Consider the following 27,923-nt stretch of genomic DNA (forward strand, 5'->3'; position numbering starts at 1 on the left):
TAGCAAATACAGTGCCACAAACATTTGGAACAAGCTAAGTCTATATTTTATAGTCTTATTATATCCAATGAAAGAAAATTTAATTATAAATAATGTACCTTTGGACTTTATTCTTTCACAGTTTGGAGAGATGATGACGCACTTCAGCCTTTTCAGCTTGAGATGTTTCAACACTTCTCTCAGCCCCATAACAATCCTACGTTTCTTCTTGGCTTTAATTGGATCCTTTTGGTATAAACGATCTTGAAAACGGACAAGTTCCTTCAGCAAGTCAGTGACAAAATTATCAACTTCTTTAGATAATACCTGGCTGCAATATCTGAGGTAACAAAAAAAATGTACATGGTGAAGAAAAAAAATCTATTATGTGAGGAACAACATTGTAATATTGTTGGAAGGTTTAGACTAAGCTCTTGTGACAAAGAACAAGACATGGAGGAAAAGTTAATGGGCAAAATAGAATTTGCAGTAGAGAACACTAGGAACCTCATGACAGTTGTTCCTCAATTTACAAATAGTCAAGATGTGAATTTTGGTTTCACAAAACAATTTTCCATGAGCAGATCCCTTTCATAAAAGAAGGAACTATTGGATTTATAATTGCAACTTGATCTTGGAGATTGCTGTGAATCACAAGAACAAAAACCTTAAGTAGTTTATAAATATCTAAACTCAGAAATTGGTGCGCAACTGACAGATGGATTGTAACTCTTAACTGTAAACAGGTTGGCAACATTTTAATCATGATTAATAATTTAGTTTTCAACATCTGTCAACTTTTATTCAATATTGCAGTTAACTAAACTGTTAGTAAGCAGAAACACATTATCAAACTATTGTCAATTCAGTTAGCATGCAGAATATTTGAATACATAATCTTAAAACATCAGATTACGCACAAATCACACAATGAAATGACCAAAACAGACTTGCTCATAAAGAAAACAACTATTTTTAAAATGAAAAAGTCCCAAGGTATTTAAAAAATAACCCACAAAAATACATGGCAAGCAGTGATGTTATGCCCAATAGCTCAGTCATACAGTCAGAGCTGTTGCTTGATTTCATTTGCCTGCATTAGGCCTGTGTCCCTCTACTCCTTATCTATCCAATTACCTGTCCAAATGCCTTTTAAATAATGTAATTGTAACTACACCTCCTCTGGCAAATTGTTTCATATAAACCAATCTCTGAAACTTGGCCCTCAGCTCCCTTTTAAATTTCTCAAATGATGTTTGTCTCCTCGACCAGCTGTTCCCAATTTACCTTTGCCAGGTTCTGTCTTAGAGCTGTGAAATCAGCCCTCCCTAACCGCATGCTTTTCCATGACTAACTTGAAACTTACCAAATTATGGCCACTGTTCCCAAAACATTCCTCAATAGACATTTACTCATCCTAATTCCCTAAAACAAGGTTAAGTATAGACCCTTCCAAGGTGGGGCTTTCTATATATTGTTTTTTAAAAAAAAACTCTGATACATTTTTACAAATTCAACCCTATCCAAGCCCATTACATTAATGTATTCCCAGTCAATATTGCGAACGTTAAAAATCCCTTCTATTAAAAAATTATTTTTTAATTCCCTATTGTGATTTGCCTACCTGTCTGTTGTCCAATTCCCCCTCATGATTTATTTCTATCTATAAATCCTCACTGGCCGATCTCTCCAGTTTATCCTTCTTGAGAGGTACTGACTGACATGCTCTTTCTTCGGCAGTGCAACACAGTCTCCCCTTTGACAACCTCATTGTAAGACCTGAAATTTCACCTCCCTGGACTGCCAGTCCTCCTCTTCCTTTAATAATGTTTCTGTCATTGCAGCAATATCATGCTCCCTTGCATTGATCCATGCTCTCAGCTCATCTGTCCGACCTGTGAATCTCTTTGGATTCAAGTAAATGCAGTTAAGCCTACCAGCATACTACATCCAATGCATTTGACAGCTTTACTTTTTAATGATCCTGTCTTCTCAACTCTGTACTGTTCTTCTGTTGCCCACTACAGGAGGAGGAGGGTTTTTTTTCATTTTCAGCAAGGTTCATGTTTGTCGACCGTTGGTAACTGCCCTTGACAAGGTGCAGAAGTTTGGGAAAGGAATTCTGTCCCACATGGGGATCAAAAAACTGAAGGCACAGCAAAAAAATAAAAGGCTTCCACAAAAAGCAACAGTTGTTGGAATGTTCAGTGCAGAAGTTAGAATTGCACACCTTGCTAGAGTACTGGTAGTTCAAAGGAACTGTAATGGCAAAACTTAGAGCAATAGAAATTCACTTACTCTCTAAACCGTCTGCTATGTATCTTTTGATGACTGGGGTTCGGTAGAATGTTTTTTGTCCAAATTTCTTCAGGATTTTTTGGAACATCAGAAAGAGGCTGTAAATCTTGACAGGGCGATGATGGTGCAGAATTACTCAAATCTTCTGTTGAATCTAAACCAAAAACATTGTAAATTACAAATGGAAAATTATACAGCACTTGCATTTTCTAGGTTACACAGAATGATAAATCTACATTTGGAAAAGTATGAACTGCAATGGCTTTTCAAAGTATTCTATTAACCAGCAATACCACTCACCTGAACATTTTCTGCTTTATTTGTCTCACAGAAACAAATTTGAACTTTAGAAAATTCCATGCAATGGTGCAGTGAGGAATGTATACACAACTGTTGTTCCCTCCCACCCATTAAGCACCACTGGAAAATGTGCAGTTTGCCCATTCTACCCCATGACTGAGGTTTCCCCTGTGCACTTTTGTTTCCTCCAACATCCCCAAAACATGCAGACTGGTAGGTTAAATGTCCATTGTAAATAAAATCTGGAGATTAAAATGGGTTACGATAGAATTAGTGTACAACTGGATGATTAATGGCTCAGTGTGCCAAAGGGCCATATTCCATCATGTACATTATTTATTATTTAAGAAAATGGCATGATGTCTCATTGAATGGCAGACCAAATGCAAGTGACAAAACAACTTCTCCTACTTCTTTTACCACATTATTGGCCATAGGAATTGGAATTTTACGTCATATTTCTAAATTTCAAGAAGAAATTTGCTATTTTTATCAATGAGATTTGATATTTATTCAATTTGTTGGTTATTTCCATGAAATTACCTAGTAGATATAGCTCTGGGTCGCCCGTGAAGGCCACTTCTGTTATCCTGGTTAATATTTTCTGTGATGTCTTGCCAAAATGGCCTCACCTTCACGCATGACCACATAGCATGTAAATAAGTTCCTGTCTCAGTCCCACATCTGAAACATATCTCTGATATTTCTGCTTTTAATCTATGCAATTTATGTGGGGTAAGATATAATTGGTGTAAAAAATTATACTGAACCAATCCATATCTTGCATTTATAATTGATGTCAGGCTGTCCTTACACCAACCTGTCCAGCTTCTTTCTGAAATCACCACATTCAAGTCCGACTTCCACCTTTCTCTTGACCTCTATAATCCTGGAGAGCATAGTACATTTTTGTTATAAATTTGGGTGTATTTCCAATCCAGGTTGTTTGTTCCATTTCACTAATTTCAGGTGGGGTCAACATTGTCAGAAATCTTAATCCACAAGACAACACAACAGGCCACACTAGAGACTGCAGATGCTAGCAAACTCTGGAGCAGAAAACAATCAAGTGGGGAAAGAGGCGGCAGCGCGAGTCGGGCGGACGAGAGACTGGTAGAGCGAGTCGGGGGCGGGCGAGGGGGGAGACCGGCAGCATGAGTCGGGCAGGCAAGAGACTGGCAGTGCGAATCAGGCAGCAGAGAGACCGGCAGCACAAGTTGGGTGGCTGAGGTTGGGGGGGGGAAAGAGACCAGCAATGCGAGTCGAGTGGGCGAGGGACTGGCAGCACGAGTTGGGCGGCCGTAGGGGGTGGGGGGAGACAGCAGGGCGACTATAAGGGGGTGGGGTGGATACGGCAGTACAATTCGGATAGGCTTAAATCTGGCTTTCCAAAATCCAGAAAAATCTGATATTCGGAACACACTGTCCCCCAAAGGTTCCAGATAAAGGATTGTGTACCTATTCCACAGGAGTCCATCAGGCAGTGTCTTTGGCCTAACCTTTTTTATATGACTATTTAAATGATCTTTCATTATATGGTCAGATGTGGGAATGTTTGCTAATAATTGTGCAATGTTTGATTCAATTCACAAATCCTTGGTAAATGAAGCACCCCAGACCTGCATATTTTTTTCTTTGGCTTGGCTTCGCGGACGAAGATTTATGGAGGGGGTAAAAGTCCACGTCAGCTGCAGGCTCGTTTGTGGCTGACAAGTCCGATGCGGGACAGGCAGACACGGTTGCAGCGGCTGCAGGGGAAAATTGGTTGGTTGGGGTTGGGTGTTGGGTTTTTCCTCCTTTGCCTTTTGTCAGTGAGGTGGGCTCTGCAGTCTTCTACAAAGGAAGTTGCTGCCCGCTGAACTGTGAGGCGCCAAGATGCACGGTTTGAGGCGATATCAGCCCACTGGCGGTGGTCAATGTGGCAGGCACCAAGAGATTTTTTTAGGCAGTCCTTGTACCTCTTCTTTGGTGCACCTCTGTCACGGTGGCCAGTGGAGAGCTCGCCATATAACACGATCTTGGGAAGGCGATGGTCCTCCATTCTGGAGACGTGACCCATCCAGCGCAGCTGGATCTTCAGCAGCGTGGACTCGATGCTGTCGACCTCTGCCATCTCGAGTACTTCGACGTTAGGGATGAAAGCGCTCCAATGGATGTTGAGGATGGAGCGGAGACAACGCTGGTGGAAGCGTTCTAGGAGCCGTAGGTGATGCCGGTAGAGGACCCATGATTCGGAGCCGAACAGGAGTGTGGGTATGACAACGGCTCTGTATACGCTTATCTTTGTGAGGTTTTTCAGTTGGTTGTTTTTCCAGACTCTTTTGTGTAGTCTTCCAAAGGCGCTATTTGCCTTGGCGAGTCTGTTGTCTATCTCATTGTCGATCCTTGCATCTGATGAAATGGTGCAGCCGAGATAGGTAAACTGGTTGACCGTTTTGAGTTTTGTGTGCCCGATGGAGATGTGGGGGGGCTGGTAGTCATGGTGGGGAGCTGGCTGATGGAAGACCTCAGTTTTCTTCAGGCTGACTTCCAGGCCAAACATTTTGGCAGTTTCCGCAAAGCAGGACGTCAAGCGCTGAAGAGCTGGCTCTGAATGGGCAACTAAAGCGGCATCGTCTGCAAAGAGTAGTTCACGGACAAGTTTCTCTTGTGGAATAGGCATGGGTTGACAGATGACAAGCAAAATATGTGCCAAAAAAAAAAGTCAGGCTATGAACATCTCAAATAAGGGTCTAACTACCTACCTTTGACATTCAACAGCATTACCATCACAGGGTCCCTCACCATTAACATGGAATTCATTCCAGACCAGCAATATTACCATAGCTCTAGGAGCATTTCAGAGGCTTGATATCCCACGATGAATGATTTATCTCCTGGTCATGGCGAACAAAGATTTAGGAGGGGGCTGTCCACGTCTGCTGCAGGCTCACTGATGGCTGATGAAGCCAATGCAGGACAGACATGCCCGGCCACAGCAGCTGCAAGGGAAATTCTGTTCTGGGTTTGGTGCAGCCCTCCTGGTACACTGCAATATATCCACTAACAATACCAATAACACTCAAGCCACTCAACAACTGACCACTTGACTTGCATCCCTCATTCAATCCACCTAAACATTTATTTCCTTCACCACTGGTGCACAGTGCCTGTACTGAATATCATCTTCAAAATGCACTGTAGTTATTTCTCCTGGCTTCTTCTACAGAATCTTCCTGACCTATTGTATTTATCACCAAGAAGCAAAATAACAGCAGATGCCTGACAACAGTGAAAAACCAGCTATATATTTTCAAGTCATGATGAAATGCCACTTGCAGGTCCCCTTTCAAATCCTCATAGGCCTAAAATACAATCAGAAAAGTGGGTCTGGAAGATATTATCAGAGTTGTAATATTTCCAGTTCATTTTGTAGCCAACTGTGCATCACAGGTGAATTAAATGATCAGCAATGGTGGATCAAGTACTAATCAATTGATTTTGAGTATTAGGATCATACTTATCCAGACAAGTGAAGAGTATTCTATGTCATACTTCATTTGTCCCTTGTGGATGGTTAAAAGGTTCTGGGATGTTAGGTGAGTCATTTGCAACTGAATGCCCAGCCTCTCACCTGCAATTGGAACTGCTGTATTTATGGTTCTGGTCTAGATGAGCTTCTGTTCAACATCAACCCCCAGAATATTGATGGAGGAGGGCTTAGGGAATGTAACACTGTTGTTAATACTCCAACTTGTTAAAGATGGTTATTAAACAGGGCTTTGATGATGTGTCCACTTCTTGTCTTGCTGCATGTCTGTAGCAAAACACAGGTTTCACCAGTGGAATTGCAGAATGTTCAATTGTTAGTGAACATCCCCAGAAGGAAAAATGAGTGGAAAATACTATCCACAATATTAATCTGAGGATCTCCTGACTGTACAAAAACTGGTCAATGATCAGCAGATTACTGGTAAGTGATACTTTGTCAGCACTCTCAACAACACCTTCCATCACTTTGCTGACTATACACCGATTGAATCATAATTAGCCAGATTACATTTGTTCTGCTTTTTGTAAACATCAGAAAATATCTAGTATTGGGCAGATATATTGAAATTGTAACAGCGTTGAGTGGATTGACTAGTTTGTCCTGGTGAGTAGGTCTTCTAGATCTGGAATGTAGTCTGGTCACGTCGCCTTTGCTGTATGTATTGTGTGTTCAGCTATTTCTCGATATACATAGAGTGAATCAAACTAGCCAAAGACCAGGCCTGTGATGGTGAAGCTCTGAAGAGGACATAGAGATGGATCTTCCATTTGATGTTTCTCGCTGAAAATTATCTCAAAAAGCATCAACTTTGTCTTTAATAGCTATGCACTGAGCTCTGCCATCATTGAGGATGGAGATCTTCTTAGAGAATCATCCTCTTATGGTTCTGTCAATAACTTTCACAATTTGATGTGGCAAGACTGTAGACATCTGATATAATTTACGGATAGATTTCTTGCTGTCTAGTGTGTGCTGTTTTTGCCTATTTAATATGTAATTGGTTCTCTGTTGATGGTTCAGCTTCATGGCACCTCATTTACAGTCAAATTCTGTTTCTGATCTGCTCTTCAGGTCTCCTCTCTGAAGCTGGGTTCATTCCTTGGCTAACAGTAGGTAGAATGAGGAATACTTTAAGCCGCGGGGTTAGACTTTTCTGGTATACTTTCCTGATGATGGTCCATGGGCTTCATGGACACAAGAGTTTTGAGACATCAGATCTATTCTGAGTCCATCTCATTAAGCACGATACAAGCGCCACATAAGAGGGTTGCCAGTATCTGTGGTGTGAGACTAGGAACATGGCTCCACCAGTGCTGACACTTCCGAAAATCCATGAGCTCCAGCAAGATTGCCGAGGACACACAATTAGTTTATCCCTCAAAATGGTTCACTCGGAGTATGTATATATAGGACAGCACAACATTGTGGGGTGAAGGGCCTGTACTGTGCTGTAATGTTCTAATGACCATCTTTTCTTTGGCTTGGCTTCGCGGACGAAGATTTATGGAGGGGTAAATGTCCACGTCAGCTGCAGGCTCGTTTGTGGCTGACAAGTCCGATGCGGGACAGGCAGACACGGTTGCAGCGGCTGCAGGGGAAAATTGGTTGGTTGGGGTTGGGTGTTGGGTTTTTCCTCCCTTGTCTTTTGTCAGTGAGGTGGGCTCTGCGGTCTTCTTCAAAAGAGGTTGCTGCCTGCCGAACTGTGAGGCGCCAAGATGCACGGTTGGAAGCGAGATCAGCCCACTGGCGGTGGTCAATGTGACAGGCACCAAGAGATTTTTTTAGTCAGTCCTTGTACCTCTTCTTTGGTGCACCTCTGTCACGGTGGCCAGTGGAGAGCTCGCCATATAACACGATCTTGGGAAGGCGATGGTCCTCCATTCTGGAGACGTGATCTACCCAGCGCAGTTGGATCTTCAGCAGCGTGGATTCGATGCTGTCGGCCTCTGCCATCTCGAGTACTTCGATGTTAGGGATGAAGTCGCTCCAATTAATGTTGAGGATGGAGTGGAGACAACGCTGGTGGAAGCGTTCTAGGAGCCAATGACCATCTACTGCACACCTAATTTGGCAGTTGTGTGTGATAGGACATCAGGGGAGTTCAGAATATTTTGACGCTTAAGGGAGGAGAGGGAAATATTATTGGCAGTTTCACACACAAATGTTGACATTTCACAGCACGTTCTAGCCCAATTAGCATGTTAGGTTTTCTACATAATATATACGAGAAAGTTGGAGTAAAAATTTAGCCAGAGTTCATCCTTTATATAACCGATTCTATAACCAGAAACTTAGATAGAAGCAACAGGAGTTATAATGATACAGACTGCACATGGCGCAGACTAAAAATCTGCTTTGAACAGAAAATGGGGAATGGTTGAGGAAACAAAGGTGAAGATTTCTGGAAATTGGAGAAGTCAATGCCGTGTGGTTGAAGACCACCAAGATGGAATACAAGGTGCAGTTCCTCCAATTTGCCTATGGTTTTGATCTGGCAGTAATTATGTCATGCACAGACATGTCAGTGTGAGAATGGGAAGTGGAACTAAAGATCTGGCCATGGCAATATCCTGGCCGTTGCAGCAAACAGAATGAAGGTACCTAAAGTGTTCCCCCAATCTAAATGAGGCTGCACCAAATAGCCCCTATAGATTCACAAGTGAAGTACTGCCTCACCTGGAAAGATTGTTCTGGGCTCTGAATAAAGGTGAGGGAGGAGGTGTATCACAGGAATTAGTGCCAGGGGAAGGGATGAGTGTAGATGGGAGTCACAGAAAGATTGATCCCTTACGAAAGCAGAGAGGGAGGGGAAAGGAAGATGTGACTAGCGGTAGTTTCTCTTTGGAGGTGGTGGAAATTGCAGAGAATAACGTGGGATGTGACGGCTGGTCAGTGAGAATGAGAGGAACCTTGTATAGGGGAGGATAGGGGCGAGAGAAGATGTGTAGAAAATGGAGGAAATGCAGCTGAGAGCTATACTGCTATCAGTGGAGTGGGCACCATGTTTACTGAATGACGATATCTCAGATGTCCTGGAATGAAAAGGTTTGGCATGGAACAGAATACTGCTACAATCTTAGCTTTAGCTTTCAAATAGAGTACTTTGCTTTACTAAGAACATGAAATAGTATGAACTCATTAATGTCAAACTGTTTGTTCCTCCATTACCGGACTTGGGAAGAATGCACTGAAAGTTAAAGATAAAATGGTAAAGATTCCATTATTATCATGTAATACTACATTTAGAATGTAAATACATTAAATTCTCTAACTTTGCCTACCGTAAGGAAGACAGCATCGCCACTTTGTGTGTGTTTATACTAAGGACACCTCGCATCACCCCGCATCTCCTCGCATTACCGTGCAGTTTAGGACGACCCGAACTGTTTCTACCGAGCGATGAATATGTGGTGATGCAGGGCGATGCGAGGAATGCGAGGTGATGCAGGGCGATGCGAGGTGACCAGGAAGTCCGATGAGCAATTGAAAACCACGGGTGAAAAATCGTGACTTCCGGTGAGTCACCCGCGGTGTTTCCACTGCGAGGTCGTCCCTCGCATCACCCCGCATCGACCACCTCAAAAGTAGGACGCCGGAGCACCTCGAATCGCCGCACATCGGCCACAACTGGATGTTTACAGTGCGGCCAGATTCGAGGTGTCACCGCGCTTTTCCCGGCTCAGTAGAAACACCCCTTTTGTCAAGCGCCCCTCACAAAAACAGAAATGAGGGCCCAACGAGGAATGAACTTGCAATCCTTGACTTACAAGGCCAGTGCTCTAACCATTAATTAAGTTATTATCATTGCCTTGCACTCCACAACTGTGTTGTCCTGGTTTTCTACATGTATCTGCTTCACAAATACAAGAGCACTTCAAGATACTTTGGTTAGGAAAGTCCAAAAAAAACATTTGCAACAAAACATTTGCAGTGCTCAATTTTGATCTAATTTACATAAAATTATGACATGTTTATAAAAAATCTGATTGACCACTATAATCAAGGCTGCAAAGTTAATACCAAAAGGCAGAAGAGTAAATTAACAGCTTTTAATGAACAGTTATGCTAACTATGTTCAAAACTTGTTGGTTAAATTAAAGTTACTGCAAAAATGATACTGGATACCATGCAAAAACAGATAAATGTGCAATGGGTAGTATTTTAGGAAATTAAAGGTTTGATTAATCAGAGTCTATTGGGAATCCATGATATGCTCAGAGACTTTATTTATATTGGATTAGTTGTTTTGTGCTGATAGCAGTTATCTCAGCTATGTCAGTCTGACCCTGGAATTACAGAAAACAATTTCTTATCTGTGGAACAGGGAGACAGGCTGGAAAGCAGGCTTTGGAAAAGTAAAAGCACACAGAAATGCTGGAGGGACTCAGCAATGATTCATAGGAGATTAGGTTCCTCCAGGCTTTGGAAAAGTGTCAAATTAACAAGATTGGAGTAATGCTGTTTAGAATTACCTACCATATATTTCGATGTGTAAGACGACCCTTGAAGCACCCCAAAAAAAGGCCAAAAACGGGTTATCGTATAGGCCAGATACAAAAACCTGCTCATAAAAATTCTACTCAAAATACCACTCGATTGGTTCCATAACCCACAGATCCCACACTACAACAAATTTTTAAGACATTTTTATTGTAAAAAAAAAATCTAAAATCCTCCACAATCACTATCACTGTCTGAGCCAAAGAACTCAGCAAGCGCATCCAGAGTCTCACGGTTTACTCTGTCATCATATGGGTCCCAGTCTGAATCTGATGACACTGTCCCATAATAATCATCCTCTGTACCATCCATTGTATTAGAGATACTGTAGCAGCAGCAACTAAGCAAGAAACTCACAGCCACCTCGTTGGGGGTTCTCAGTGACTGTTTTATTCAAATCCCGTGCATGCTCCTTTAAGGAACCATGAGCTCTGCCCCTGCGTGGGCGGTGACATCATAACGGCTGCCCTGGGCGCACACTGGGCTAAAGCCACGAGGCAAGGATGTCCCCTGACGGTGCCATCTTCTCGTGGCTGCCCCGCCATGCGGCGGTACAAGTGGTGCCAGTTCGCCATGAGTATGTGCGCCGCCACAGAACCGGCTTATGCGTCCCGTCGCTTGGGCGGAGCTGTTTGGATCAGTTGCAAGAAGTCCAGGTGTGTTGCCTTCAGGTGGTCCACCGTAAACAGTTCACTTTTAACCCCGATGTCCAATGTGAAGGTTTTGCCAGACCGCTGGAAGACTCTGTACAGACCTTTGTAAGGGCGCTGCAAGGGCACAGCATGCAGGCCGCACCGAATGAAGACAAATTCAGTTTCATCCAGCTCTTTGGGCAGTTGGGTTGATCGGGTGCCTTGGTGTGTAGGAGGCGGGCCAGCGAGGCAACTTTGTTACGGAGGTCTGCCAACAGGGTCGGGTGGTCGGTCGTGGAGGCTTTTTCTAGGCCAAAGAACACACCAGGTAGCGACAGTGGCGCGCCGTACACCAGCTCTGCGGACAATACCTGCAGATCCTCCTTTGGAGCCGTCCTGATGTCAAGGAGGACCCAGGACAACTCGTCTATCCAGGACCAGTGAGGCGAGCCATGAGGGCTGACTTCAAGTGGCGGTGAAACCGCTCCACCAAGCCATTGGCTTGCGGGTGATATGCCGTGGTGTGATGGTTTAACCCCCAGAGAGGTTGCGGAGGTGAACTGAGCACCTCTGTCACTGGCGATGTGTGCCAGGACTCTGAACCTGGCGATCCAGTGGACGATCAAGGTCCTGGCACATGTCTCAGCAGAAGTATCTTTGATGGGGATGGTTTCTGGCCATCTTGTGTTCTGGTCAACCACCGTTAGCAGGTATTGCGCCTCCCTGGACACCGGTAGGGGGCCCACGGTATCAACGTGAATGTGCTGGAACCTTTTGATCGCCGGGTCGAACTGTTGAATCAGGGCCCTCGTATGCTGGTGGACCTTGGAGGCTTGGCACTGTGTGCAGTTCCTGGCCATTTGGGTGACCTCCTTCTTGAGCCCGTGCCATACAAACCGCTCCACCACCATCCACACCGATGTTTTGATCGAGGGGTGTGCTAGATTGTGGACCACGCTGAAAGCCCAGGACCTCCACTATGGCGGGACTACTGGGCACGGCGAACCGGTGGAAACGTCGCAGAGCAGCGTGTCTGGGGCTGTCCAGGAAGCGAATGTCATGGAGGCGGAGCCCAGTAATAGTGGTTCAGAGGGCCTGTGTTTCCGTGTCGTCTCTCTGTCCTGCACCAGCTGAGTGTAGTTCAGGATAGGGGCAAGGCTGTGGGTCGAGAGAGCGCGTCCACCACGACGTTGTCTTTACCTGCCCTGTGCCAGATGTTGGTGGTGAACTCGGACATGTAGGAGAGGTGGCGTTGCTGGCGGGCCGACCATGGAGCTTCAGTCATCGCGAGGGGCTTGTGGTCAGTGAACATGGTGAATGGCCTGCCCTCCAGGAAGTACTAGAAGTGTCAGATGGCCAGGTACAGGGCCAGAGCTCCCAGTCATAAGCACTATACTTGAGTTCCGGGGGTCGAAGGTGCCTGCTAAAGAAAGACAGCAAGCGCCACTGGCCATCGACCCACTGTTCCAGTACGCCCCCAATGGCCATGGCTGAGGCGTCTACTGAGAGCACGGTGTGGGCCTCTGGGCACGGTGAGCCAAAAGTGTGGTGCTCTTTTGTTGCTGTGAAGGTGCCCTCCGCCTCTTTACAACCAAATCAGGACCTTGTCTTTCACAGCAAGCATGGAGAAAAACAGGCGCATGATGTGGGCCGCGCCGGGGATGAAGCGATGATTAAAGTTCACCATAACCGATAAACTCTTGCAGGCCCTTGAGGGTGGTGGGTTTGGGAAACTGACGCACAGTCACGACTTTCTATGGTGCCGGGGCGACTCCAGCTGCAGAGATGGTGTGCCCCAGGAACTGCAGCGTCTGCTTGCCGAACTGGCCCTTGGCCACATTGACTGTGAGGCCAAATGGGCAAACAGGGTGCGGAGGTGGACCTTGTGTTCCTCGTGGTGGTGCCTGGCAATAAGGATGTCATCGAGGTATATGAACACAAAGTCCACGTCCCTGCACACTGCGTCCATGAGGCATTGGAAAGTCTGGGCTGCGTTTTTAAGTCCAAAAGGCATCCGTAAGAACTCAAACAGCCCAAACAGGGTGATAATCGCGGTCTTACCAATGTCATCAGGGTGCACCGGGATCTGATGGTAGCCCCGTACCCGGTTGACTTTCGAGAAGACCTGGGTGCCATGGAGGTTTGCAGTGAAGTCCTGGATGTGCGGGACTGGATACCTGTCAGGCGTAGTCACGTCGTTCAGGCGCCGATAATCTCCACAGGGTTGGCAGGCCCCAGAAGACTTGGGGACCATGTGGAGAGGTGAGGCCCAGGGACTGTCGTACCGGCGGACGATCCCCAACTCCTGCAGGCGGGAGAACTCCTCCTTGGCCAGCTGTAGCTTTTTGAGTGGTAGTCTCCTGGCCTTGTTGTGCAGCGGGGGGCCTTGCATGGAGATATGGAGATAGACCCTGTGCTGGGGCATAGCGGCGGTGAACTGCGGTTGCAGGATGGTGGGGAACTCGTCGAGTATGTGGAATACTCGTCCCTGGGAGTGGTAATGGCGGCTATCTCTGCCCTGTAGGCTTTTGTGGCATTGAGATGGGCCGAATGGAAGGTGCGAGCATTGACCAGCCGTTTGTCCTTTACATCCACCAGTAGGCAATGTGCCTTAAGGAAATCAGCTCCCAATAGCATGAACCTCCAACTGAACTTGTCTTTCCCAATCTGGATCTGCGTCCTGTGGATGCCGAAGGATTTGATGGTAGACCCGTTGGCTACCCGCAGGGTGGGACCCCGTGCTCGGGTGCGGGTCTCAAGGGCTGTCAGAGGTAAGACGTTCAGTTTCGCTCCTGTGTCCACCAGGAACTGTCAGAGGAGGCTGTTTGCGTACCAAGCCATTTCCCTGAAAGGTACAGGGCTGTCTGCACTTACGAGCCTTGGCTCCCCAGCGTTGGTGATTGAAGCACCAGGTTGGATGGTGCTCCTCTGGCTTGTGCTTGGGGGAGGGCTGTGACCTGGCTGAGGGCGGTCTCAATTTCCCTTTTGGTTCACCAGAGGGTGTCTGCTCAGGCCGCGACTCGCCGTGGGTCTGTGAAATCCTCGTCTGCCAGCAGAAGCTGAATGTCTTCGGGCATCTGCTCCAAGAAGATCTAGTGGAACAAGAAGCAGGGATTGTGGTCCTCCACCAGTGCCAGCATCTCGTCCATCAGGACCAACAGCGTCCTATCTCCTAGCCCGTTTAGGTGCAGGAGTCTGGAGGCGCGCTGTGGTGGGGAGAGGCCAAATGTGCCCAGAAGGAGATTTTTGAGGGCGGGTTGTGAATGAGGTCGTCAACCCTAGCTGCAGTATCCTCGTCCAGTACGCTCACGATGTGGTAAAACATCGTGGCGTCTGCAGAGATGTTCCTGAGGCAAAACTGCGCCTTCGTCTGCGATGGGTCCAGAAGGGGGGCAATTTTACGGCGACAGCGTTAATCTCCACGGGATCCATTTTGGGAGACCAGAAAAACGTCTGGCTTGTCGGGGTCACCAATGTAGCAGCAGCTACTAAGCAAGAAACTCACAGCCACCACGTTGGGGATTCTTAGCGACTGTTTTATTCAAATCCCGTGCACGTCCCTTTAAGGGCAGCGTGAGCTCTGCCCCCACGTGGGCGGTGATGTCATAATGGCTGCCCTGGGCGCGCGTTGGGTTGAAGCCACTAGGCAAGGAGGTCCCCCGATGGCGCCATCTTCTCGTGGCTGCCTCGCCACGCGGCGGTACGAGCGGGGCCGGTTCGCCACGAGTATGTGCGCCACCACAATACCACATTTTTTGAAAGATTTTATTACAGTATCTACTTCCATTTTATCTCATGGTTTGAACATGAAATTTTTGCTATTTTTCTTAAAGCATCTTCATTCTTTTTCCACTCTTTTACCATCTTCTCAGTTACGTCAAATGTCCTCGCAGCAGCTCAGATGGTCGATTCCTTTTAACTTAATGCCTTTTAACTTAAAACTGGCTTCCTACTTTCTTCGTTTTGCTGGAGGCTCCATGATAACACCCACCTTTCGGCCACGCCCAACAACTCAGTCAACACACGTATTTTTTGGGGGGAGGGGGTTGTCTTATTCACCCAATATATGATAAAACCATGAAATTCAGGCTGAAATTGGGGACCGGTCTTATCTGAAGGTCATCTTTTATGCCAAAATGTATGGTAATTTCTAAACAATAGTCAGGTGAATAAGTGCATAAACAAATTGCAAATTTTAAAGGGACCAAAGAAATGTGTGACATATTGTACCAATACAGCTAAAAATAGAATTGTGACATGAATATATAAGACGGATAGGAAAGATTTGCAAGGAGAGGTACATTTTCATTGCATGGTGGTAGATGGAAGCATGAAAAAAATTAGAGTGAGGATGCAGAAATATGAAGGATATTATTCATGCAGAATTACTTACAACAGGAGATATGTGGAGAATCAAATCATGAAAAGAAAAGCAGAGAAAATCAAGGGAAGCATCATGACACAAAACATAAGGTGAAATAGTAGAATTTAAACCAAAAACAGCTATTTCTGGCATGAAATTGGGTGAATTGGAAGTAATAATTTTATATCGCGATCCAAGCAGATTGTTTGTCGCTGGTTTGTTTGAGCTGGAGTGCAAAATCTAGGCTGCAACTTCAGTGAAGCTCTATTCAGCATTTGACAATCTACATTTCACACCTTCTTCATTCTCCTCAGATAATCATCCTCTTATTTCACTTGTCTTCTAAACCATTCAGCAATTCTATTCTCCACCATCTTGATATTTTATTTGCCATCTTTTAGCCTTGTTTGACCTGAATATTGGTATTAATCAATGAACAAAAATAAAATCACAACTGGAGCAGATACAGTACAACCGTTGGCCACTGTGAAAGACTATAGCAGCCATTCTCAATTGAATATTTTTTGGCTATGGCCCCTTTAGGACTCTGCTCAGGTTTTATGGACCCCTTTCCCTGCAAAGTGGTTGAATTTAGTTGGTTTCTTCTATACTTCTCTCCTAATATCTACCAGTACGTAAAAAAATATGATTTCAGTTCATGACCCCCCCCCCACCTTAAATGTGCTGTGACTCCTGTTGAGAATCGCTGTTTATTGCCTCACAGGTCACTTTTAACTAGACATTAGGTACATACACTAAACCAAAAATGGTGGAACATACAGAAAAAACTGGAGACCCTTATCTAGCCAGGCAGTCTCAGTAGAGAGAGAGTAGTAGAGATAATGTATCAGATCATTCTTGTTGAAAGATCATCACCTGAAATGTTAATTCTGTTTCCACAGATGATGTTTGACTTGCTGAATTCTTCTACCATTTTCTACATTTATTCAAGGATTTTTTTAAAAAAAGTACTTACCATTTAATTCAGCCATTTCTTTGTTTGTGTTCACAATTACATTCTGATCCAAGGTGAGTGTCTGACTCTCTGGAGCAGATATTATATTGCAGCTTGATGGGATCAATCCTTTTTCCTCCAGTAGTCGCTGCTGTTTTCTTTCTTCTCTTTCCTTCAATATAATCTAAGAGAACAAAAGTACATATTTTTATACACTAGCAAAGCACAGTCTCAGATGAAAATTGCATTTAATGGGAAATACAAAGTTATACAGAGGATTGGGTTGTTGGACTAGTGGTAAATTAACCCTTTACTGAGATGTGCAGAGCCTGAAAAGGACTTGCAACCAAATCATGCACAAGATTATTGTCATCTGGGGAATGGGCATGCTGAGGATCTGAGCAGACATGTTTTGAAAAAGCTCTCCATAAAAAGTATTAAAAAGTTGCAAACTGAAAGAGCTCACCGGACCCTCAGACCCACAAGAACCACAACCAGTCGTGGTAAGACTTTTTAAGTTACCGGGCGAGGGATGGGATCTTGAGAGCAACATTTCAAAAAATAACAATGTGGTGGACAATGCAAAAATAATGTTTTTTTTCAGGACTTTAGTCCTGCCTTTGTCAAACAAAGATGAAGAGACAACTGTGATCTAAAATCTTTAAATATTCAATGACTTACCCAGTGACATTGAGGATGAACGTCTAAGGTAATCAACGAATTTTCAAGAACAAAGAAGCATAAGATTAAAGTCGCCAGATGAGAAGACTGAAAAGACCATTTTAAAATGGGACTAACTAAAAAATGCATTTTTTAAAAATTTATATTTAGTCGTACTGAACCATCTTGTTTTTGCTGCTAAAGAAAAATCATTGTAATTTACATGGAGAGCTCTGGAAAGAAAGGAAAAAGGTGAAGAAAGTAGCAGACTGGGAACTCCAATTTAAGGGGGAAAATAGCGTTGCGAGGAGTGGTTTTAAAAAATGGCGCTAAAAGGAGGGGTCTTCTTCTTCGGAAGGTTCCGTGGGCTTTTCTTGCGGGCTTCCGGGTTCTATTGTTAATGTCGCTGGCAGAGCCAGGGATATGTGTGTGTTTCTTAAAAGGGAAATGTTCCTTACAAGTGAAATGAAAAGGGAAATTACTTTTGAAAGGGAAACATTACAGTATTTTTAAAAAAAAATGGAAAGATTTTATTGTTATACAATATTTGTTTGAAAAATGGTAAGGATAAAACACTGAAGTTTATTAGCCTTAATATTAACAGGATAAACGGGTTGGTGAAGAGGAAAAGGGTCTTGGCATACCTAAAGAAATTAAAAGCAGATATAATCATTTTGAAGGAAACACATCTTACCAAATTGGAACATGATAAATTTTAAAAAAAAGGATGGGTAGGACAAATAATATCATCTTCCTTTAGTTCAAAGGCAAGAGGGGTAGCAATTCTAATTAATAAAAATACACCAATATTAATAGAAAACATTTTGATTGATCAAGTTAGAAGGTATGTAATGGCACATTGTAAAAATTTATGGAGCAGCATGGACATTTATGAATATTTATGCACTAAAATTCTGACAATGAAGTCTTTAGAAGGATATCTTCTTAAAAACAGCAGAGGGAAGACAAAATATATTGGTTGGAGGAGATTTTAATTTTTCCTTGGATCCAATACAAGATAAATCTGCAAGAACAGTAATGAGGGTGAAAGCAGCAAAAACCACATGTTTATATATGAAGGATCTAAATCTTATTGATATCGGGAGGCAATTAAATCCCACAGAGAGAGACTACTCCTTTTACTCAAGGGTGCACAATTCACGTACAAGAATTGACTTATTTTTAATGTCTGCCCAGTTAAAAAGTAGAGTGACAAAAACAGGATACCTAGCGAGGCTTCTATCAGACTACTCACCACTAACATTAACTACTGCAATAATGGAAAAGCAAGAAAATGTATAGAGATGACATATTAATATCACGCTACTTAAAAGAATGTACTTCTGTGAATTTATAAAGAGACAGGTAGAAATATTTTCTGAAACAAATCAGCAGTCCACTAACAATAGTTTTTTTTGACATGGAACACGCTCAAAGCATATTTGAGGAGACAAATTATATCCTATACGAAGATTCTTATGAGATAATATATGGCAGAAGTAAATTGTTTGGAGAAAGATATTTTTGAATTAGGGAAAAAAATCAAAGAACAGACTACAAGAAGAATATAGGTTACTGGAGAATAAAAAGCTAAAATATAATATACATATAGAATAGAAAAAGCTATACAGGGTATTAAAAACTATACAATACTATGAGTTAGATGAACAAGCACATAATGCTTTACTTTGGCAGATTAAAGCAGTGGAGTCATGAAGAATAATAAATGGCATACAAACAAAGACAGACACTCTAGTATATAAACAAAAGGAAATCAATGACAATTTTAGACAATATTACTCAAAATTATACAAATCAGAACTACTACAAGACAAGAATGAAATGGAAGAATTTTTGTCAAATGTTGAACTTCCAAAACTAGAAGAGAGAGAAAGGATAGAACTAGACACTCCCTTTACAAGGGAAAAATTTGAAAAGGCCCTGGGTAGCCTACAGGCTAATAAATCACCGGGGGAGGATGAATTCCCACCTGAGTTTTACAGACAATTTAAAGAACTATTAATGGATGTTCTGGACCAAGCAGTAGAAACGCAGATCCTCCCAGAATCATTCTCAACCACGATTATTACAGTGTTACCAAAAAAGGGTCCCATTAAAAACTTTGTCATATAGACCAATATCCCTGTTAAACACTAAATACAAGATATTAGCAAAAGCGTTGGCTAATTGGTTAGGACAATATTTACCGAAATTGATACATACTGATCAAGCAGGATTTGTTAAAGGAAGACATTCCTCAAATAATCTAGTAAGATTATTTAATACGCATGGCAAAATTCAAACGGAATCTAAGTATTGCAGTCTCCCAACATAGAAACATAAGAAATAGGAGCAGGTGTAAGCCATCCGGCCCATTGAGCCTGCTCTGCCATTCAATAAGATGATGGCTGATCTGATCATTTACTCAACTCCACCTACCTGCCTTTTCCCCATATCCCTTAATTCCATTGTTATGTAAAAATCTATCTAACTGAACCTTAAATATGTTTAATGAAGTAGCCTCAACTGCTTCCTTGGGCAGAGAATTCCACAGATTCACTACTATCTGGGAAAAACAGTTTTTCCTCATCTCTGTTTCAAATATACTTTCCTGAATCTTGAGGCTGCGTCCTCTAGTTCTGGTCTCACCTGCCAGTGAAAACAATTTTCCTGCCTCTCTTATCTATCCTTTTCATAATTTTATGTTTCTACAAGATCTCCTCTCATTCTTCTGAATTCAAGTGAGTATAATCCCAGACAATTTAGTCTCTCCTCATAGGTCAACCCTCTCATCTCTGGGATCAACCTGGTGAACCTCCTCTGGACTGCCTCCAAGGCCAGTATGTCCTTCCACAAGTATGGAGACCAGAATTGCACAGTACTCCAGGTTCAGCCTCACCAGTACCTAGTACAGTTGCAGCATTACCTCCATGCTCTTGAATTCAATTCCTCTAGCGATGAAGGCCAACATTCCTTTTGCTTTCTTAATATCCTGTTGTACCTACAACCTAACATTTTGTGATTCATGCACAAGCACTCCCAAATCCCTTTGCACAACAGCATACTGCAGTTTTTCACCATTTATACAATAATCTGCTCTTCTATGTTTCCTACCAAAGTGGATGACCTCGCATTTACTATTATTGTACTCCATCTGCCGGACCTTTGCTCACTCACCTAACTTAACTATATCCTTCTGCAGCCTCTCCATATCCTCTGTGCAATTTGCTTTTCCGCTCAATTTAGTACCACCCACAAACTTGACTACACGACACTGTCCACTCTTCCAAATCATCAACATAAATGGTGAACAGCTGCAGCCCCAGCACCGACCCCTGTGGCACCCCACTTACCACTCTCTGGCTCTCTGCCTTCTGTCAGTTAACTAATCCATGCCAATATACTCCCCCCAACTCCATTCATCTGTATCTTATTGGTAAGTCTCTTGTGTGGTATCTCATCAAATGCCTTCTAGAAATCCAAATATACAACATCAACTTGTTCCCCTCTATCTACTGCACCCATTATATCCTCAAAGAACTCCAGAATGTTTGTCAAACAAGACCTGCCCTTTCTGAATCCATGCTGTATCTTGAATGACAGTTTCAAGCATTTTCTCGATTACAGACGTAAAACTAACTGGCCGATAGTTACCAGTCTTCTGCCTACATCCCTTTTTAAAAAGTAGCATGTTATCTGCAGTCTTCCAATCTGCCAGGACCTGCCCAGAATCCAGAGAATTTTAGTAAATGATACCAACATATTTGTCTATAACTCCTGCCATTTCCTTCAGTACCCTGGGACGCATCCCATTAGGACCAGGGGATTTGTCCGCTTTCAGTCCCATTAGTTTGCTCATCACTATCTCTTTTGTAACAATTATTTTATCAAGGTCTTCACCTCCCTACGTATCCCTATCACCACTCTTTGGCATGCTGGACGTGTCTTTCACTGTGAAAACTGACACAAAACATTTGTTCAATGTCTCAGTCATTTCCTCATTACTCAATATCAAACTCCCTTTCTCATCTTCCAAAGGACCTATGTTGACTCTAGTCACCCTCTTTTGTTTTATATATTTATAACATTTTTTGCTATCGGTTTTAATATTTTGTGCTAATTTACCTTCATAATCCTTCTTCTTCCCTTTCCTTATTTCCCATTTAGTTGACCTTTGTTTTCCACATCCTTCAGTTTCACACTTCTCTTGGCTACTTTGTACACAAGAGCTTTTAATTTTATACTTTCCTTTATTTCCTTAGCTATCCAAGGTTGACTCTTCCTTCTCTTATCGTCCTTATTTTTAACAGGAATATATTTTTGATGAGCATTGTGAAAGATCTCTTTGAAAGTTTACCACTGTTCTTCAACTGTTCTGCAAACTAGCCTGTGCTCCCAGCCCACGCTGACCAATTCCTCCCTCATCCTGTTGTAGTCTCCCCTGTTCAAGCATAATACACTAGTTTCAGATCTAACTATTGCACTCTCTATCTGTATGAGAAATTCACTCATACTATGATACTTTTTCCAAGAGGGTCCCCAACTACTAGATTGTTAATTTTACCTATCTCATCGCACAATACTAGATCTAAAATAGCATTCTCCCTTATTGGTTCCTTAACATGCTGCTCAAGAAAGCTATCACAAATGCATTATATGAAGTCATTCTTCAGACTCCCTCGACCAACTTGAGTTTTCCAATCTACGTGGAAGTTAAAGTCCCACATGACAACTGCCGTTCCATTCTTACATGCCTCAGCTATCTCTCGGTTAATTGCCTGTGCCACTGTGGGCACTAGACAACTCCCACCAGTGATTTTCTTTTCCTTTTACCATTCTTAATCTCTACCCAGATGGATTCAACATTCTGTTCCTTAGATCTTATCACCATTGCCCTGATCTCATCCTTGATTAAGAGCACCACCCTACCACCTTTATCATCCTGTCTATCTTTTTGTACTACCTGATAACCTAGAAAGTTTAATTCCCAAACATGCCCATCTTGCAACCATGTTTCTGTGATGGCCACTAACTCGTATATCTGAGTACTAATTTGAGCCTCAAGTTCACTAACCTTGTTTCTAATACTATGGGCATTCAGATAAAGTGCCCTTATGCTCATTGTCCTTTTAGTATCTAGTGACCTCTGCATCCTTTGCTTTTGACATTTCTGCCCTTTATTTTTCTTTTTCTCTTTCCTAACTGTATCTATGGTCCCTGTACCACCTTCCTCATTCTTTCTTTGTAGGTTCCCATCCCCCTGCTGCATTATTTTAAACCTTCCCCAACACTCTAGCAAACAATCTCCCTAGGACATCGATCCTGGCCCTGTCCAGATGTAGACCATTCGACTGTTTGGAATGGCCCTTTCTATTTAAAACATTGGAAAATTTTGCAATAGACAGAATATTTATAAACTAGATAAAAAAAACATTTTACCAGAAACTACAAGCTAAAATTATAACCAATAATCAGATTTCAGTAATGTACCCTTTTTAATTTTTAAATTTATTTTCCATTTGCATCAAAGCATACACAGTATTTATCCATAACATAAAAAAGATAAAATTACGACACAAAAATGATACAATTTTTATATATTTTCTTCCCCCCCCCCACCCACCCCTTCCCTTCAATTAATTTCAATTTACATAACAGTCTTAAATCATAACTAATTAGGGTGGGTTGGATGGGGGCATGGTGGATGCAGCAGGTAAAGTCGTTAGTGTGACAGAGTATATGGATATGTTTTTGGGAGATAAATTTGGAAAGGTTTGTTAGAGTTGGTTACATACAAACGCTCTAAAACAGATCTTATTTGAAATATTGGAGCTCTGCTAATGCTAAACATATTGGCCCCACAGCCTTTGCAAGAGCTTTGGAGAGTGCCCAAGAGACTTCACTAATGAAGAGAGAGAGATGGCAAGCTTGTGGGGAGACAGTTGTGAGTTCTTAGTTCAGCCTGGTCAAACCCCTTGTGGTTCATGCAAGAGGAGAGGACTGACTGTCTAATGTTTCACTTGGAGTAAGAGAAACAAAAAGGAACTCTGTGGTGACCTGAAAGAAAGAGGTTATCATCTGGAGAACCCTGAGGGGGCAATTTTCATCAGCAAAGACACTGAAGTGGCTGATTAAAAAGGAACAACAAATCTCTCTCTGTAAACTGACAAGAACCTTCCTGAGTGGTAACCATTTACCTTTCAAGCACCAAAGCCTGGTGAACTTTCTAAATCTTAAATTCTGTGCACAGTATATGAATTGCCTGCAACCAGTGAACTTGGAGGAATGAGAAGTAAGATTGAACTATGAACCAAAGAACTTTTCTGAACTTACACACACATGACATACACGTAGAATTAAAAGGGGTTGAGTTATGTTAGTTAAGTCATAAGTTAAAGTGCAATTCTATTTTCATGTTTAAATATAATTAAAAACAACTTTTGTTTAAGTAACCATTTGTCTTGGTGAATATCTATTGCTGCTGGGTTTATGGGTTATCTGGGTTCGTAACACTAGCAATAAAATCCATGTAGGGTTTCCAAATTTTATCAAATTTTTCTGGCTGATTTTGTGAATTATATGTTATTCTCTCTAATGATATAAAATGTAATAATTCCATTCAACCCTACAATATCACCAGATTTCCTTGTAACAGCTATAAATTTCTTTGCTATTGCTACACTTAAAAACTTCTTTTGATAAATATCTAACTTCAGTTTGGAAATATCTCAATAAAAATACTCTAGGATCCTTCAAAATGTTCATCTTCAAAACTTGTCCCAATAAAATACTTATATCCTTCCAAAACCTGTCTACCCACATGGATTCAGGCTCTTCGACTAAGCATATCCAGGCTGACCTTTTTGCTCAGCTACACTAATTCCATGCCCACATTAGGTCCATATCCTTCTAAGTTTTGCCTATTTAAATGTCAGTTGGCATGTCTCTTAAACATAGTACAGTAAAACCCCTAATAGCTGGCATCTATGGGGATTAATAGATGCAGGTTAAGTGAATTTTCTGGTTGATTGAAGCTTACTCTTACAATGCCTAATACACTTGTATTAAAAATAAACAATTTAAAAGACAAAAATACTACACTGTACTTACACTGAACAAATTTCACTTGCATGAATATATAAACCTTAAAGCATTTTACTTTATTTTCAGTCACATTCTTTAAAAACATTTAATTGTCACTGCACCTGCAGCTTCCTCCCCCTCCAGTGCCGCCGAAAGACAGTCAATAGCATTATAGAAAATTAATTTCCCCCCCCTCCCCCCAAGTTTACATATAAAGGCTCTAAATGGGCAACTCTTACTAAGCAGGGATAAGTAATCACCCCAACGGCGAGCAGCCATTCATCCTGGACAACGCCATTTTATTCAAACACAACTTTATTCAAACCGCTATCAAGAGCAAAGCACAACTAAGACACTCCACTGGCTAAATATTTGCTCCCATCTTCACGAAAGGTTTATGTGCTACTTCAGAGAACATTTACTTAACTTGCATATTTTTTTAACCAATTATTTTATTCTTATTTATTTTTCTCGATTTGTTTTTGCCAGTTGCCTGAAGTCCAGATACCAGGGTTTTACTGTATTTGTATCTGAGTTCTTGAGTATCAACAACTTTATAATTGATCTTTTCACTGTAACACTATGATCTGTAAATGTACCCTTGCTTTCACTTTGTATGGTTAAATGAATGTTAGAGTTGACTGGCTAGATTGCAATAGAACTCTTTTCCCTGTACAAGGTTTAATGTTACAATAAGCCCTTCAGGTCCCCTTTAAGATTCCTTCCTCTCACCTTAATCTATTAACAAATATTTGTTGGCTCCTCTGGCAAAGTCAAATGGATTTAGGAAAATGTATCCAATTTCCTGTTAAGACCAAAATTAAACTGTGGCACACACACTTCTAATAGAACTTTTTTTTAAACCTACTTCCATTTAATGTTAATTTATTGCAGGACTACTGCCAAATGTCACGTTCTACCAGAATTATAATTAGTTTTGCAATCAAAGGCATACTTTTTATGTGGAGTGAAAGTCAGGTTGATGATCTTGCACGCATTTTTTTTTTGCACTCAACCCCTACATCAACAGACTTTCTAATTTAACATTTTTAATGACAAAGGGCTTGGATTAAAATGTCACATTTGGAAACATACAAGTTGGATTGTTCCTTAAAGTATTTATTTGCTTTTTAAAAAGAAAGAATATAGTTTAAATTGGACAGCCATTTGTGTAGTGTGCTAGCTTATGTTATCTAAGGAAAACAACTTTTCATCCAACTAACCTTTTTCAGAGATGTTGGTTTTTTAGCCTTTGGGACTTCTCTCTGTTTTCCTCGTTTTATCAAAAGCGCACTTGAGTCCAAGGGATTGTGAGGAACCTTTTCCTGTCTTGAGCTTTGAGGTAATCTTTTTGATGTACTGGTAGGTTCTTTGGGAACCAGTGGAAGTGCTCCTCCAACTACAATGAATGATTACGGACAGGAAAACAAAACAAATAATAATGTATTGACGACGAATCAATGAATGTTTGAAAAAATAATGCATAAAATCCCCATAAATTCATTAATCTCTGCCTCAAAATATACAACAGGATCAAAGGAGAGATAAAACAGAATAATTTCAACACTTGCCTGCAAATACTATTGGCTTAGGGGTATGTTTGGATGACTTCTCTTGCTGTTTCTGCTCTAGGACAGTCAGCATGTTACCAAAATCTAGTTGCATGGGTATCTTACTCTTTTTACCACTTTTCTTTGGAACTTCCTATACAAAAACAAGTCATGATCATTGGAATTATTTGCTGTGTAAGTGAATCTATTATTGCTAATAATTTCAGTGTCATTCTGTGTATATGGAGGAATCACAATTACCCCAGTAATTTATATGTGTATTAATAATCAGTACTTGTGTCCCTACTTCACACTATCTGGATCTAGATCTAGACCAAGACTGGTGAAAAATTGTTGAAAGCAAAAGTTAAACAAAACAATAGTTAAAACCGCAACTTTTCAAAAAAATGTTTATAACCAATGAGGACGTCAGAGATTGCAGATGCTAGAATCTGGAGCAAAAAATAAGTCACTGAAGGAACTCTCTGGGGCAGGGAAATCTATGGAAGAAAATGGACAGTCGATGCCAGTCCAGATAAAGGGTCTCAATCTGAAATATCGGCCATTATCCCTATACAGATGCTGCCTGATTCGCTGAGTTATTCCAGCAGCTTGTATTTCGCTCCAGATCCCAAAATCTGCAGTCCTTTGGGTCTCTTTAATCAATATTTGAAAGTGATATCACATTGAATTTATTCAATTCAAAACTATACAAACTTGAATAGAAGGATCCAAAAAGTCTTAATTGTTTACTACAGAACAATAGTCATATTTTGATGCACCCTTCATTTTATAAAAGGTCTTACATAGCAAGTTTTGGAGTTGCATGTTAAATTTCCAAATCACAAAGGAGAACACCATTTGCCAAATGAAAATGTGAATTGGACCGTGCAGCGATTATGAATTCTTATTTTGAAACTTTCTCAGTTATCAATTAGTTTATGGAAAAGGCAGAGCAATTCTAATTAAGAATTTGACAAGAAGGTAATATGGTTATAGATTAGGAGCAAGGTAGATGCAGATTAGATTAATGCTAAATTCCTTGCCAATCAAAAGCACAATTGAATCACAGTAAGTAATGTATTCCCACAGCGAGCCACATATTTAAATATTTTAAAAACTGAAGAATCCAAATTGTCCATGGTGTGGGTTGTGGGAATGACATAAATTAGAAGCTCATGGGTACCTTATGGGTCACATTCATTAGGATTACTTAGGGTCCAATCTTATTTTCTTCATAGAATAGCAGTCTAATATAATGACTGTAGATTGCAGGCACTTACACACAGCTTAACATTTTTACTGATATGCAATTTATACTACCAGCATCAAAAGAACTAGTTCAAAACAAATCCCTTCACTGCATTGGATAGTGGAAATGCCTTTCTCACTTCTAAAACAGGATCTCAATGCATCTCTTCAAGCTCTTTAAATTATGTAGAGTAAAATGGACAATTCTTAAAGTATTCCACATGGCCAAAAGGAATGGGGTGCTTCAATGGTTGAATAAGGCAGCATTTCCTTAAAAACCACAAGTTAAAAGACTGTGATCTCCTTTGATGTTTTCAAATTCCACAAGAATGTTATAGCAGTGAAATAGATGCATAGTTCTGAACAAACCATAGAGTTCTTTAGAGGACTGGTGGTCCTATTTTCTTGAACTGATTCTTTCCTCATTATCTGAATTGTCTTCTGGTCCAGATAAATTGATCCATCACCAGGATCGTGCAAGCTGGTCTCGTGTAAACCTAGCTCTTCATCCACTGAAACCTGAAAAAAAAAATAAAATAAAGCAACAGTTGACAGAGAAAGGCTGCAAAAGAAAGAAAAATATTAAACTAGGTAATGAATCAAGTGGACATCTTGCCTCCTATTGTATCTGGAACCAAAATAAAACAAGGAGCATTATTACACATGAAATAACTCGATTACATATTGCTTGCTGGCATCACACACAAGTGTTATGTCAAAATTTATGTTTTCTATCTTTAAAACTGTAACAGCGTTAACAAAATAAGTTGACCTTGCGCATTCTAATTTGGTTCACTACAAGCCAAATTGAAGAGCACTA

General features: G+C 41.6%; 1 protein-coding gene across 4 annotated transcripts in view; it reads right to left on the bottom strand.

The window, feature by feature from the left end:
* secisbp2 (SECIS binding protein 2) overlaps positions 1-27,923 on the bottom strand; it is a 108,731-nt gene that overhangs the window by 11,661 nt on the left and 69,147 nt on the right. For all 4 annotated transcript variants that reach the window (XM_069928679.1, XM_069928669.1, XM_069928690.1 and 1 more), the window contains exons 10-15: positions 27,473-27,622; positions 25,874-26,006; positions 25,526-25,701; positions 16,581-16,743; positions 2,278-2,431; positions 99-319 (exon numbers count right to left, since the gene is read on the bottom strand). In XM_069928679.1, coding sequence (XP_069784780.1) covers positions 99-319; positions 2,278-2,431; positions 16,581-16,743; positions 25,526-25,701; positions 25,874-26,006; positions 27,473-27,622 — 997 coding nt within the window. The remainder of the gene's footprint in view (positions 1-98; positions 320-2,277; positions 2,432-16,580; positions 16,744-25,525; positions 25,702-25,873; positions 26,007-27,472; positions 27,623-27,923) is intronic.

The sequence above is a fragment of the Narcine bancroftii genome, chromosome 1 (genome assembly GCF_036971445.1).
Source record: "Narcine bancroftii isolate sNarBan1 chromosome 1, sNarBan1.hap1, whole genome shotgun sequence".
NCBI classification, from domain to species: Eukaryota; Metazoa; Chordata; class Chondrichthyes; order Torpediniformes; family Narcinidae; genus Narcine; species Narcine bancroftii.